Below are 15,573 nucleotides of genomic sequence, written 5' to 3' on the forward strand. Positions count from 1 at the left end.
ATACTCGGCGAAGCTGCGCGCGCGCAACTGTCGACGGCTTAATGACCGAAGATGTTTGACGGCGCCACCGGTAGAGCGCGTGGCGCTAGCCCGGTCGTCAGTTGGCACGAAGCGTTGACGCTCGTTCGGCGAGATCTAGGCACAGTTTCCCTTAAACCGCTCTCGCGCGTTTGTCTGTTCTCGTCGCGTCGTGCATCCTACCGATTATTATTTTCTCCTCCTTTCCCCTCCCCCGTTCGCGCGCACGAGATCGTCGGCACGGTGTGGAAGAACTGCGAGCGGTATACACAATACCCTCGTGTCGTCGTCGTCATCATCGCCGTCGTCATCGTCGTCGTCACCGTCATCTCGTCGCCGTAGTTTGTCGTTCGCCGTCGTCGTTGTTGTTGCAACGCCGAGTGCTCTAATTCAAACGCGTCGCCCGGTATTCAACGGAGGATGGCATTCAACGGAGACGGTCCGCATTCGAAAAGGCAGCGACTCGAGGAATCTGGACACAGGGTAAGTGCCCGCCGATTATTTATTACCCAACATCGTGCCTTATGTGTAACCTTATGCCCTCTTGCATTATTCCGTATCTCCCCTCGAGCCTGGTCCGCTCGTAAGACGGACGGACGCGCTCGCGCTCGCGCGACGCGAGGGAAGCCGCCTCGTCGCCATTTATCGCTCGTAATAATCATGGTCGGGAGCGTGTCCCGTGTCCCGCCGCGCGCCCGAGTACGCCAGATTTCTCGACCGACGCGCGGGGCGCCATTTATTCGCGATTCTGATGCACGCTACTCGTACGTGCATGTGTGTATGTACATAGGTATGTCCATCGTCGCCTGCCGGTTTGCTTGCTCCCGATAACAATGGGGGGAACGATAGGAGGGGGCGCATTTTCGCCGCTGTTCACGACAGTCGAGCAGCGAACCGAGCCGACACGATTGACATGATCGTCCGTCTGATCGTCGGCTCTGCCGGTCGTCATCGTCGATTCGCAAATATCAAAAATAAAAATGTCCCTTTTTTTCCTCCGCCTTTCTCAATGCGAAAAGACTATAATACGAATCAATTCGTATGTAAAATGGTTATCAATCATTTCTAAAAATTCGGTCAAATTTAATTATCATCGAAATGTTACTATATGTGGCATCGAAAGAAAGTTACATTAGTCTCATTTTTCTCTTTTGATTATGTTACTTTTTTGGTTTTCCATTCTCACGTAAGAATTATATAATCGATCTGTAAAGACATATATATTTTATACAGATATACGCTATATCTTTTTAGTATATTGCAAATATTGTAATTTATAAAAAATACCTTATACAATGAAAAATAATCTCTTTAATAACTTTGATATAAAACCAAATGTTATTTAAAAAAATGCAATCAAAAATTACAAAACAACTTTTGCACGCTTTTGCTAATCGATCCTATTCAACTTTTATCTTATCAAAAAGATATATGCAAAACGTCCCAGATTTGCTGTTTATAATTTTTACAAACTTATAATCAAGTTTCTATTAATAAATTTTTTAGCATTAATAATTTTTAAACGACAAATAAACATAGAGAACAAAATAAAAAATGACTACATTTTTTTAAAGTTATATTTGAGATTTAAAAACGAGATGTATAAATGAATTGCAAGTTGCAAGATCTTATTCTTTTATTCAATTTGCATTAATTTTCAGACATTAATATTGTCAAAATATTTTTTTAGTACTGAGTATTAAAAAATTATAACAAAATGGCATCTAACTAATTTTTTATTATTTAACTATTAATCGACTTTGGATAGAATTAAAAAAGAATTCGTACATTTGTTACGTGTGTGGGAGATGAGAGAACAACTTATGTAATATAATTTAAAATGATAATTGTATTCTCTTATATTACATGTACAATCTCAATTTAAAATTGCATATTATATGCGAGATGAGAGAATTGTATATATTCATCGTACAAGATCAGTTTAATTCTCGCAGACTGCATTGGAAAGTTAATTGTATTCATATTTGTTAAATCGTGCTATTTTCACTCATACTTCATTTAAATATCACGTGAAATATTTATTTGTACCTTGTTTATTCGTTTACTTTGTTCAACTAATAGACTGGATAAATTATGTTTATTATATAATGATTGTATTTTATTTCCTCTTTTGTAAAAACAGGCTTCAAAAATTATCAGTTTTAAAATCTAAAATATTGTATTATTTTTTTACATATTCAACATTAATTCAGAAAGTTTTAGGTAAAACTTTGATTAAAAGTAATTTCAATTAATAATTACACAGATATATTAATAAAAAAAATGTAAGACGATAAAAAACACCATCTTGTAAAATTTATTGACAAGTATGGAATTATCATCATCGAAAAACTTGTTCAAATCTCATTAAAGCTCCTAATTAAATAACAACACGAGCACAATCACGAGTTTGAATTCAAATTTAATTTTGTGTTAATTAAGTAATCATATGTTATCTTTATCGTGAGTACTCAAATGATTCGGCATGCGTAATACAATCTCGTAGTGTTAAGACGTATTGGCGTCGCGACGGCAACCTGTTATCCAGACGACATTGCTCGACTATGTCGGCAGGTTGCGTTATCGTTATCGCAAAATGAGCAACGTGAGGATAATGCATGTACAAAACAAAGCTCGCGCGAGCGCGCGTCGTGATCGATAATTTCGCACGCGTTATCAGCGCGCGATGCACGGCATCGACGACGGACATTCCCTCGAGATAACTGCAACGTATCGACGAGGATATCGTGGAATATAATAGTAGCAAAATTTCCAATTTATTTCTGCCCCGCAAAATCTCTCCTATGCACGTATCGGTCGATACTGCTGCGAAGAATTCATACTTCATAATTTATCTTTTTTTTTTGCCTTGATACTTGGTGTTTTTCACTTTCCGTTCTTTTTGTATACCTTTGCTTCTCGTACTATACACTCTATACAATTATTCTTTGCTGTACTTCTGGTTTATCGTGTTCTTTGAATATGTATGTTGTCGTGAAACGCGCTAACATCAAAAGATACCCTTTTATCGCGATGCAACTTCGTCCCCATTGAGTTTAGAGTGCATCCGAGCATGGCTGCTATTTATCGTCAATACAGCAACTGGTCGCCTGGGTAATATCGAGTCGGGTTCAAATGATTCGGTTGTGCTAACGCATAAATCGACTTTCATTCGACACTGTTACCACGCGCTATACGAGGTCGATGGACCTTTTACGTCAGAACCCGTTTTACGTCAGATGCAGCGAGATACGCATGCACTGTTAATCTTGCAGATTAAACATATGTATGGTAAATAAAGTGTAAAAAAGAATAAATATTATTGTGCGCCAGTGGAATAAAAAATTCGATTTTGTCACGTTTAGAAGATTATCGTATATATTTCACGTCGAAAGATTATCGAGGCAAAATGTGAATGATTTATTTTTCAGAGTAGACTAGCAAAAAAGAGTATTTTTAAATGCAATAAATTATTTCTATTTAACAAATTGTTATTAATAATCAGCTTTTTTAAATAAGTCAGTTTCTTGTTTTATTAATTTGTTCTAAAATATATATATCGAAGAATCGATTGTAAATTATTAATTAAATTAAATTATTATTATTATTTTATATATGTATATTTTATTATACAAATTAAGTTGCTTATAGAAGCTTAAGATATAATGCATAGTTTACCATAATTTAACTTTAATATAAAGATATCATGCGTATCTAGAGGACTTGCATAAATGTATAATATTAGACTAACTTCCTTGTGCGTATACTCAGCGGGATTAACAAATGCACCTGCAAACAATATTATTCTATTTGAAACATTTTCCACGAAATTGTTGTTACTTTATATAATTTCTCGTTTACATTTTCAGATTAATTATATTTTTTAATATAATTTTAAGTAAATATTAACGTTAAAATATATTTTAAATATATATATATATATATATATATATATACTCTATATATATTAAACAAATTATCTTTCACGCGATTGGAAATTAAGACTTGCATTTCTAACAAATTCCGTTGATTGAGAATCTCACATCGAATCTTGCACAAGGATGACTTAATCGCATTATAACACAGGATATTTCTTACTCGTGTAAATGCATCGTTATCGGTCGGTGTCTAGATCATTAACCGATATCTATGACTTGTATTGATAAAGTTATTATCGCGATGATTACTATCTCACGACCTTCTCTTATACCGTCACCGATAGTCATCACAAAGCCACGACAAAGATTCCGTGATGTAACAACGCGTTTTACGTTATGCCAGCTGATGTTTGAATATCATTATTTGCGCATCATTACATCGACTCATGACTCTCCGCAGTCATATAGCTAGAACTCCTGTATTTCTACTTTTCGAATTTTATTTAATAAAAAAAATGGTTTTAAATATCAGAGTTATTTCTGATTGCTTTTTATATACAATATAATATATAAGAAAAATATATAGAATAATTATTAAAGTCTAATTATATTATTAGATCAATAATCACTATAATTAGTTTTTGAATGTATTTGAAAAATGCTTTGCGAATTAAATCGGATTTATTATCAAATGGCTTGGAAATGTGAATGGAAACAAATATGCCTGAATATCGTTGCCTGCACTACTTATTAATATTTCATTTTGCTTGATATCACTTCACATGTAGGTCGACATCTTATAAATATATTTCAAAATACTTCAATAATTTATTACGTAAATTTGAAAAATAAAAAGAATAATTCCTTAAGAAATGTAGCAAATGTAGCATGATTCGACAAAAAAGATTAGTATATTTTCTCACTGTCTTTATTTTCCACGTCTTCGTAATATTTTTTTAGCAACTTTACATATATATCTTTAAATATATATTTTACTCTTTATTAATACTTGATTTTTCGGTGAAAAAATATTTTTTCTTGAATTATGACTGCCAACTCGATGAATTCTTTATTTTCCTATCTTACCTTCATATCCATTTGAAAAAAGAGTGGTGAATAAATATTTGCCACGGTATCCTTCTTCCTTCGCATACTCACGGGAGAAGATTTGACGTCGATCGTTCCTTGCGGAACGCACGGAAACTCGCAGTGTTAGCACAATCGGACGAAAGTAGATCGCGAAAGCAAATTTGCTTGCTCGAAAGCTTGAACTTTGACGCAAACTTTCTGGATGGCAAATCGATTTTGTTGTTTAAACTTGCATGCATGTTATACATCATTTTAATCTTTAACCCGACACGAAATATTAACGTATAAGCTTTTAGTATTTTTTAGTACTTTTCTTTATATTTTCTATACATAATTATTTTAATACATTTCTTTATCAATTACAGTACGTATTAATAAAAATAAGATTTATTTAATAATTAAAACATTACATTTTTATAAAAACAATAATAATAATACTGTTTTTCATGTTCTTTTAATTATTGTTTTTTTATCATTGTTTGGATATTTATTATTTTTATGAAAAGGATAAAAAAATAATTATATTTATTATACACGTCATTATTTCATTAAGAAGATTTCGGTCGTCATAGTTTTAAATTCTTTTAAAATCTATATTCAGAAAATATAAATGAGAATTAAATAAAAATTTTAGCATATTAAAACCCAAAACTTTACATGCATTGTCATGTTAAGCATCATAGTTGACCTCATCGCGTGCTCTCGATCGCTCTCAAATTCTTTTCTCTGATAAAGAATCCGCTCCGCGAATATATGATGGAAGCATAAATTTTACATGTCTTGTGACAAGTGTAGCAGGATAAGTCACGATTTCTCTGAAACGAATCCGTTCGCTCACACGAGCTTTGCCAGCTAGCTTTTGCGAGCAACGTCATTCGTAGATAGGAGCTGCGTTTCACATATAGTCTCAACTTTTCCAACTGTCTGTGCCGTTCCTCGTATCATTTTACCTATTCACCGCATACAAAATACTTCAGGAAATATGTTTAAGATTTACGCAATTTGAGATTCATTTTTGAAGAATTCAGAAAGGCTAACAGAGATAGAGTATTTTTAATTTGTATTTTTTCTTTTAAAGATTATTCTAAATAAAAATTTAAATATGAATTTTATTCTTTACATAAAATATTATAAGTATTATTTAAAAATTCCTAGCATCTGTTTTGAATTACTGTTTCTAATACATTTCTGTTTTCTCTCTTGATGGTTTGACACTTTTCTTTTACCATCGTATTTAGGCCACAACCTCGACATGCATGACGTAAGCAAAAAATATATACTAGAGATACTTTTTCTAGATTGAAACATGTTGATGTTTCATTCATCGTTTCAGCATTCTTATTGAATTAACATTTATTTTCGGAAGATATATAAAAATAAAAAAGTATTTATGAAAATTTTATTTTTTTGTTTTCATCAAATTTGTTTCTATAAAATTTCCTTGAAACACATGTGCAGATTTAAAGATTCTTCTCGAAGTAACCTGCTCCTATTTAAGGAGCAAATATTATAAAAGGAAGGAAACGTATACTCAAGCTTCTATGTTCTAGACGTGTTACTGCACCAGAACGAACGGAAGCGACCTCACATTTGTCACTTGTTCACTCTAGCACATCGAATGAATAAATATTGGTTACCCTCAAGGTAGCCACATTTATCACATTTACCTACTTCTCTCCATATTGAGCGAATAAAAGCATCGATATCTAAAAGTAGCAATCGCGGTATCATCTGAAGGAATCCGTCAGTTTTGCCAGCGTGAAGTCAAGCTGTCTCTCAAGTTCGGCGACATTGTTCTTTCGTTTTGTGAGCTTTCTGGTGTGTCATGACGACCGAAATATCTTTACCTCGAGAGTGTGCTTACACACCTACGCGCAGCATGTCTGTTTCAAAGCATCTCCGTAGCAACGGACGGTGATGTATCTCACGTGGAAGGACCGATGCCTCGTCATCATGGCGAATGCTTGAAATCGGAGTACACAGGGCAAATCTCTTTTTCACTTTGTTGTCTCGTTAAGCCGCGCCGCGGTAGATACTTTGAGTGTACGCAGTCGCGTGATTCCCGTACACATTAATCTGTCACGGTCACAAAGCAGCGAATGTTACTATATGCTCCAATATTTTGTCGTTAATGCTAAAATAGAATTTAATTATATAGAGTTTAATTATGCAGAATAGATATAATGACATTAATGATAATTATCGAAAATTTAAATCTGTGTAACTTGTCTTTTCGTATTCGTGAAAAACATATTTTATATTTTTTAAATTCTTTTCAAAACAATTAATTATTTTAGATATATCTTTCATTCGATTTTAAGAAAATATTATTACATGATGTAAAAAGTATTTAAATTTATTTCAATTCGTATTTGTATATTATTTGTGCAATTTATATCAAAGTTATTTTTTATCACAGGTTATTTCTCAATCCTATCACTTGTATTCAAAGCGGAACTTTGTTATTATAATATAGCAACGTGAAAACAATTCGCAAATAATCAAAATGATATGTCATACGTACTTTTCGTGAAAGATTAGAGAATCTCTTGGTTACGAAGAGTGACAAATTTGCTATCTTGAGGAAATAATCTCACACTCTGAGAATTCTGAATGGTCCAATAAATTCCTAGCCTACTACCTCGTTTCAACCGGAACAACGTATTCGACGAGCTCGTATCTCGGAATTGCAAATGAACGATGAGTCGGGCGCGCAAACTCTCCACTTTCTCGATGCAACGCGAATACGGCTTTCACCCTACTTCATTAGACGAATGTCGCACACGCGGTTGCCAGAACAAAAAAGGATAAGCTTAGCTTTTCTTTTGTTATTGCACGATGCATCGTGTGGTTAACGAGAGCGAAGCCAACTTTAGACATCGGCTTTAACAAACTTTAATTTATTTATTCTCAAGAGGATAAAACATTGCCATTTGTTATTTTCAAAAAAGATAAAATTGAAGTTTTCTAAGTGATAAAAACTTGCACTGCATTACACTGAAAATGTATAACATTTTATTTAACGTAATAAGCTTAAATGAATCTGTAATCATGGAAGTTGCGGTAACTTTAAATATAATATATCCTGCTTCTATGTTGCTTGGTCAGAGGTCTTTCTGATTACAAGGAGTTAATCTTTTGCGGGCGTATTATGTTTGGATGTAGGTCACGTTAACCAGGATTATTGCGGAGCGCAAACGACGATATATATATATTTAGTTAAAGAACAGGAAATTCTACATATAACAACAGAATTTCAATGATTTAACCGCATCTATAAATCTTATTTTAATAATTTTATTTGAAAAATTATTAAATATAATATATATATATATATTATGGAAAAAATTAATTTATCAAAAGTAGATTCTTTTATATATTTAAAATGCTGTCACATTGTTCGCGCGTAAAATTAAATTGAATTAAATTAATAACTAAAATATTAATAATTAAATAAAATGTGAATGCTCGGAAATCGTCGTTAGAATTATGAGAGATTTCTAGAAGTCTGTTAAAAAAAGAAAATCAAGTTATGCACTTTTGTATAAATGTGTATTGTGTGAAATTCGTTAGCTATTTCGAGGCGGAAATGCGCACATTTTTCGCACGCCTTCTCGTTGCTGCATTTATTTCGGTGCTTACGCAGTCTAAAATAACCGGACCGAAATAAAGTCACTAACCCTCGTTAACGGGCCGCGCCTTTCAGGACTAGTTTTCTTAAAAAACATTATTACGCAACGTCCGGGTATATATTGATCGCTGAAAATCTGTTCACACCTCTTTTGTCTTCGTTAAGAAAATTCTTGGCAACGTGCGCGCGTGTGCAGTAAAGGAATATTATTTTATTAATTATCTTTAAATCTCGTGTTAACTTAAGGTTACTTGCGACTCCTGTCGTGCTTTAAATATTGAATAAAGAAATTAAAAGATAAATAAAATAGATAAATAGATAGATAAATTAAATAGATTAAGGATTTATGTAAGAGATTATTTATTATTAATATAATTTGATTTATACCGACTTTATCGTATAATTTTTTGACATGTTTTACATATCATACTTTTTCTTTTTCTCATGTCACATCACAATTCGGTACATGATTAATCTGAATGCAATTGCTTTTAAAATTGCGAGGCCGATTGTAATCCACATACAAGACAGTTTTCACGTCCATACGACGCTCTCTATGCAAATTGTGAAATGTGAGCCAGATGTCCGTTTGTAATCAATAGAGACGCGCAAACTGCGATATGGTACCGCGAATTTTAATCGGACAGGGCGAGCGTGTTTCCGCATGGGAATTACTCTTTTGTACGTCGAATATTTGTGCGAATGCAAATGTGATTTTCTCGTACGTTCTACATTCAATCGGATTCTTTTGATTTTATCGCTCATATTAAAATCAGATGCACGCCCGCAGCAACCTGATGCATCTTTTCAAATTCACAACTTGATTAGCATATGCAAAGCAGAAACTTCAGAATAGATAAAACAGTATAAAGATAGTATCTTTCTAGTTTGAAATCGCATAATGCATGCGAGACATTTCATATAACAAATCAGTAGATTGTATATTTAAAAAAATATATTTTAATAAGAGGAATCAAAAGATGTGAGAAAAACATTTGGTTTTTACATAGATTTTTTATATATTCTAATCCTTTTTTTTCAATATTTTGTAATAGTTTTCCGATTACTATTAAAATACGTGATTAAGTTAATGCACATGAACTATCTCACACACATATGTAATTAGATGACCTTGTGCTTAATGAACTAAGAGGTAAATTTTCTTTCGAGTTATTATCGCATGAAGTTGATGAGGTAGAATGTATTATGATAACAAGATGTAACATTATTTTTTTCTGTTCGGTTGCATAACATATGTAATTCTTTGCGCTGCGGTTGTAGAAACTAGAAAACTCTTTTTAAAACGTACAATCGGTATGTATTTTATATTTACGTATCAGAGATTGATTTTTTGGCAAAATATTTATTGGATTAATAAATTAATTTATTATTAGTTTGACAATGTACAATATAGAATGTATAAGCAAAATCAAAAATTGATTGCACGTAAAGTTCTTTACATGACGTGCAATTTTTATGCTTGCTATTTCATGCTTGATATTTTAAGTCTTCGAGAAAAATCGAATGATTCGATCTTATGTGTCGCCGGTATCATATGTAAAATCTTTTCGGTTAGAAATCGGTCTCTAACCGACGGGGAGGATGTTAACATAACGAGAAATCTGTTCGTTCGCTTATCGTTCGTTTAGTTGGTCGGGATATTTTCATCATTTTACCGAAAGATACCGTCTTTCCCATGGAAATCACCATTTAAGCTCTTTATCAGCGGTCCTTATTGCCACGAATAATTGGATCGATTTCACATTGCGTCCATATGAAACGAATAATACTCTATTTCTGTATTAACGTAATGTCTTGCTGCGCAATTTGAAATTTGCGATTTTCACAGTAGATTCTAGTTAACTTAAACTTAATAATTTAAAGTTTAATATGAAACTCGCAAATTCGCGAAACGCTTCACCGTTGTTCTCCCGCGCTTTGGAGTTTGATAAAGTTTTCATAGGTGAGAAGATCTTGCTTTCTATCCACATTTGCGTCATCTCTTCATTAATGATAAAAAGTAATGTTCTAATTCTAAAAAATCAATTAAAGAAAAGTTATTTTAGAAAACTGAAAATAGTATAATAACAATAAAATAGAAATAATAAACAATTTTATTTAAAAGTTTTCATCTCTTTCTCTAATTTACAATTTTATTTCTAAAGAAATGTGACATAAAATATTCAACGCAAAGCACAAAATCCATTACAAAATTCTCTTTCATTGAAAACAAATTTTAAACCTTACTTTTAAAAATGTATTATATATATTTTATCTTAATTTTATCATCTATTGAAAAGTATGAATATGTATCGATATTTAAATTACTGATTTAAAATTAAATACAGTTTATATATTTTATCTGAATAATGTTTTAGGCTGAAAGATTAATTATCAATATTAAATCTCACAAAGTCTAAAAAATCGCATATTAGTTTTTTACATTTTTATTGCATTTATTTAGTCATCACAATTTAAAATTCATGAAACGTACTTTTAAGCGCATCAATATGCATGTAGCGTCGTACGTTAAAAATGTTGCGCGCCATCAAAAATCTTGATTCAACGAAGATTTGCGACAAGAAATCGAGTTAGCTCCGGATATCGGATCCTGGTACCTCAAGATTGCGCGAGACCTCGTCCTCCTTGGCTTCCTCTTTCGATCTCACCGTCTTCTCTGTCGTTTTCGGACGAACGTGCGCGTGTTACACATCATAGTAAAAGAGTAGTCCGGAATATTGCGTCGCTTCGAATGGACGAAACAAACTGTGCTTATATCCGCGCCGCGCGAAAAGTTTCCCTTCTCTTTCGAAGCGCCAGCCGCGAATAATACCCATCTACATATTTATGCGACGCGCAACCATCGTAGCAATGGAATGCATCGAATTTCGAAGGACGAACGTCGCATTCTCGCAGCGACGCTAAAGTACAGTGCGCAGATGTCTTTTATCTGATTCTATTAAATTGTATCTCTCTTTATCGATTACTTGACATTTTTTTTTTCACCAATGTTTTTCAATATCGTATTATTAAAGATTTTTTTTCATAAATCACATAGCTGCGTAATAGAATCTCAATCTTCGATAGATAAAGATTTCAAATAAAATATTTTAGTTAAGATTAAATATAAATTTGATTTTTGAAATGAGAGATAAGTAAAGTAAGAAAAGAAGGAAAAGTGATGTGAACATGTATTTTTTATATATTAATTTATAATTTAAACAACCGATTCAATATACAAAATGATATAATTATGCAGAACCGAAACGTTCGATATTATATTGGATAGATTACAGCAACAAATGTTTTTTTTTTTTTTTTTTTTTTTTTTTTCAATATTTTTAAAAATATGAGGGTGATTTTCCACTCTCTGGAATGTAAATGAAATTTTTTGGAAAATTATTTTTTGGCGAACTGGCCTATCAGTTTTTCTCGCGCGCATTTGAATCGCCTGATGTAGCAGGATGCCAAGCATGCAGATTATCGCGAAATGAAACCGTGAACTTTCTCATCATCATATCTCGTTATCGTCTGTTTACATGAACGTTCTCTTGGACAAGGCGAGGCGCGGCGGCGCGTGCATGCTTATACACGGGTGCGAAAATTTACGGCATCGAGTTAAACGGAATTAAGGCCGCCGCGAAGTTAGAGCGAAATTAGAACGGCGAGGCCGCCTTGCACGTTCGACGCTTAATGGCGTTCGCTTTTCTCGTTTTCGATTTTCCGTCACGCTGCTGTGCCGCTCTCGTAATGACACGCCATTGCGTCACCGAGATTTCTTTCGGGTATTCAAGCCTGGACACGAATGACTAGTATTTCGAGAATAATGAGAAATGATGGAGCTAAAGTGCACCTCTCGGAAAACGAGCGACACGCGAATCGGACAATTCTGTATCTGAAACAATTTCTGTTTCGCTCAATATGAAAAAAAAATCTATCTGATATTTTTATTTTTTAATTTACACGCATAATGAGATTTAATACTTATGTAGGGTATATCGATAGCAGAATCGTTAATTTTACAAAGTTTACAAAGTTTTAAATAAAAATTTAGTTGGTGAATACAGACATATATATTAACTAAAATTTTTAAATTAAAATTCAAAAGTGGATTTTGTAATAATGCTTTTAAATTAATTATAAAACTTGTTGTCATCTTTGTATAATCTTTATACATTTTTTAGAAGAAATTTCTTGAAATTTTATGAATTTTTGATAATGAGTATTTTCATTACCATTGATTAAATCTTTGTTAAGATATTCTTATGTATCTCTTCGCATAATATTCTTAATGATAAGTGTGTCAAATATTATATCTCTAATAACAGTTTACATTTTGCGACATATAATATAAATTTCTGCTTTAAATAAAGTCTTATAAATATTATACAATAATCTTACTTTGATGATTAAAAAAGACAGTGATATCATTAATAGAAAATTAGAACAATTATTAAAATTTTTATACCTGTAGTAACATTAATTTTTAACTGATATAAAATTATAAACTGCCTGAATAAATGAAATTAAATAAGTTAGAAATTAGAATTAGATAAAACGTTTGCTCGTATCGGAGATTATTATTGCGCTTCATTCATATTTCAGTGTTTGTATCTACCGCGATAATATTTAACACCGCGATTGCGTCATAATTTAATAAATTAACCTAATTATCACTTTGCTGAACAACGCAAACGCAATAATTTAATAAAGTCGATGATAATAACGACACTATTTTATAACGGTGCTCGAAATTACTCTTATTTCTTAAATCTGCTTTATTGCATTGTTTCCTTCTTTCTTTTATAGTAAATATCATCATGCTAATATAATTCACTCTTTTTCCTTCAATAAAAAGAAGAGATTCATCTTTTGCAAAAAAATATCTTTGATATGCTGATAATTAATATCTATGATGTAATATAATAAATAATTTTAAATAACCTTAAGAGAAAAAGAGTGCTTTCAAAAAGAGATTTAATGTTAAATTATTCAGATTAAATATAGGAAAAAGTATCTGTATATTTAAATACAGAAAACATTATTTTCTTATTATCTTTTAAACTTTGCACTTCATTTAGAAAAAGCGTAAGTTTATATTTATAGAAGAATGAAAACATAGGTTTTTTTCGTGTGTAGAATTAAAAGTACACAGTAAAAGGGACAGACATGCAGTGCGAATGCACGCAAAGCGTGTTTGAAGCGATTTTAAGAGCCAGGAAATGTCATTTGACAACGAATAGTCTTCTGTCTTGAACTTCGCAGCCGACCGGTAGAAAGAGAAAAAGAGAAATTAAGTTGGTCTCCGGCGCTCACGATGGTGCACATTGTTCTGCTTTGCTCTAATAATTGCGTTCAGAATCAATTTGCCGTGACGAAATGGTTTCGCGTGGCTGGATATGATTTAGAATCGTCCAAATAGTTCGTTATAGCGAATCAGGTTTGAACAAAGATGGTAGACAAAGTTGGTACCGTTCTTCATTATTTTTAGAAAGAATTTTAACAATTATATTTACGAGGAAACTCTAAATATATATTATTATTATTATTTCTCTTTGCGTAAAATTAATTTATCATGACGGATAAAATTTAGATGATTTTAGAGAGCCATGGATTAAATAAATTTGCCAAACTGAAGCCATGCTTAAATGGGATAGATAAATTTTTAATAGTTTGCGATAGATAATTTTTTTCTAAAGATAAATTTATAGAAAAAAGTATAATTATTCCGCCTTTTTTATTATCCTCTTCTTAAGAGTCTCGTTAAAAAATATAAATCTGGATAAAAACTTAAATTCCTTCCCACATAAGAGGAATAAAACCGGAGGAAGCCGGAAGCTAAAAGTGACTCAGAAATTACAGTGCGACACACGACAGAAAAAAAGAACTTGGTTAGCGGATTAAAAGCACCGCGGAATCGTGGAAACTTTCGAGCTATGTCCTAGAGAATTCCAGGATTTTTTTTTTTTTTTTTTTTTTTAGAGGATAAGTTCGCGTTTCTCATCCCGTCTGTGGGATGTGAGAAGACACCAGCTGCTCGGCTGCGAAATTAACGCGAAATCTGCGAAAAGTTTTGTTCTGTTCTGCCTGCCAAGGATGCCGACGCGACGCGGTGGGAGGTCCGTATGTAATTCATAGCCGACAAGATAATTGGGGCATAGCTATTGCACGCACGTGTATGCGTGCTCGAGGGAACTCTCGCGAAAACGCACATGTCTAGTCTATAGTTTGCCCATGCATTTTACAAGAAATCACATGCTATCACTATTTATCCGTATGATTTGTTAAATCGTGTATTACGCTTTATTATGTATTGTCTCGAAGGAATATATGTAATGTTATACTTGAAGTAAATATTTTATACACTCTACTGATGGACACTGTATAGACTACTATATAGTATATATGTATAATATAATTTAGACTGCATAATTTAAATAATAAATTAATAATTTAAAAAGTGTACAAAAATATTTATTTTATTTTTTTATGTAATTATATATTTAAATACGTATATTGTAATCATATATTTCCAGAAATTATTCATTATTAAAAATTATGAATAATTAGATAATGTTTAAATGAGTCGAGTTTGTTACGAAAATATTATCTTTAGCAATTAAATATATTGCAGTTTAAATATATTACAGTTTTAGTTGTTATTTTATGAGAATAAGTGGTATATACAGGGTGTCTCATAACTAACGAGCCAACGCTCGTGAATGGATAGAGTACAGTAAACTAAACAAAAAAGTATTAGGTCATTTTGCAATTTTCGCAATAATTATTAAAATATTAATTAAAAACGCTTAGCGAACAATATTATACATATGTACAAGATGTCCGGTAATAATCGCCCCACCTCTCTAGGGCTGATAGAGCAGGTCAAACTGAACATAAAAGTTCTGTATCATTTTCTGATTTTTGCAATAATTATTAAAATATTAATTAAAAACG

At 32.3% G+C, this 15,573-nt stretch overlaps 2 protein-coding genes across 3 annotated transcripts in view; one reads left to right on the forward strand and one right to left on the reverse strand.

Annotated features, from left to right (window-relative positions):
• The window catches only part of LOC140667334 (uncharacterized), an 82,363-nt gene that overhangs the window by 14,006 nt on the left and 52,784 nt on the right, over positions 1-15,573 (reverse strand). The gene's annotated exons all lie outside the window — the stretch shown is intronic.
• The window catches only part of Sm (heterogeneous nuclear ribonucleoprotein L), a 147,027-nt gene continuing 131,542 nt past the window's right edge, over positions 89-15,573 (forward strand). For both annotated transcript variants that reach the window (XM_072895196.1, XM_072895197.1), the window contains exon 1: positions 89-501. In XM_072895196.1, the coding sequence (XP_072751297.1) occupies positions 439-501 (63 nt within the window). In that variant the 5' untranslated portion in view covers positions 89-438. The remainder of the gene's footprint in view (positions 502-15,573) is intronic.

Source organism: Anoplolepis gracilipes, chromosome 6 (genome assembly GCF_047496725.1).
Source record: "Anoplolepis gracilipes chromosome 6, ASM4749672v1, whole genome shotgun sequence".
NCBI lineage: Eukaryota > Metazoa > Arthropoda > Insecta > Hymenoptera > Formicidae > Anoplolepis > Anoplolepis gracilipes.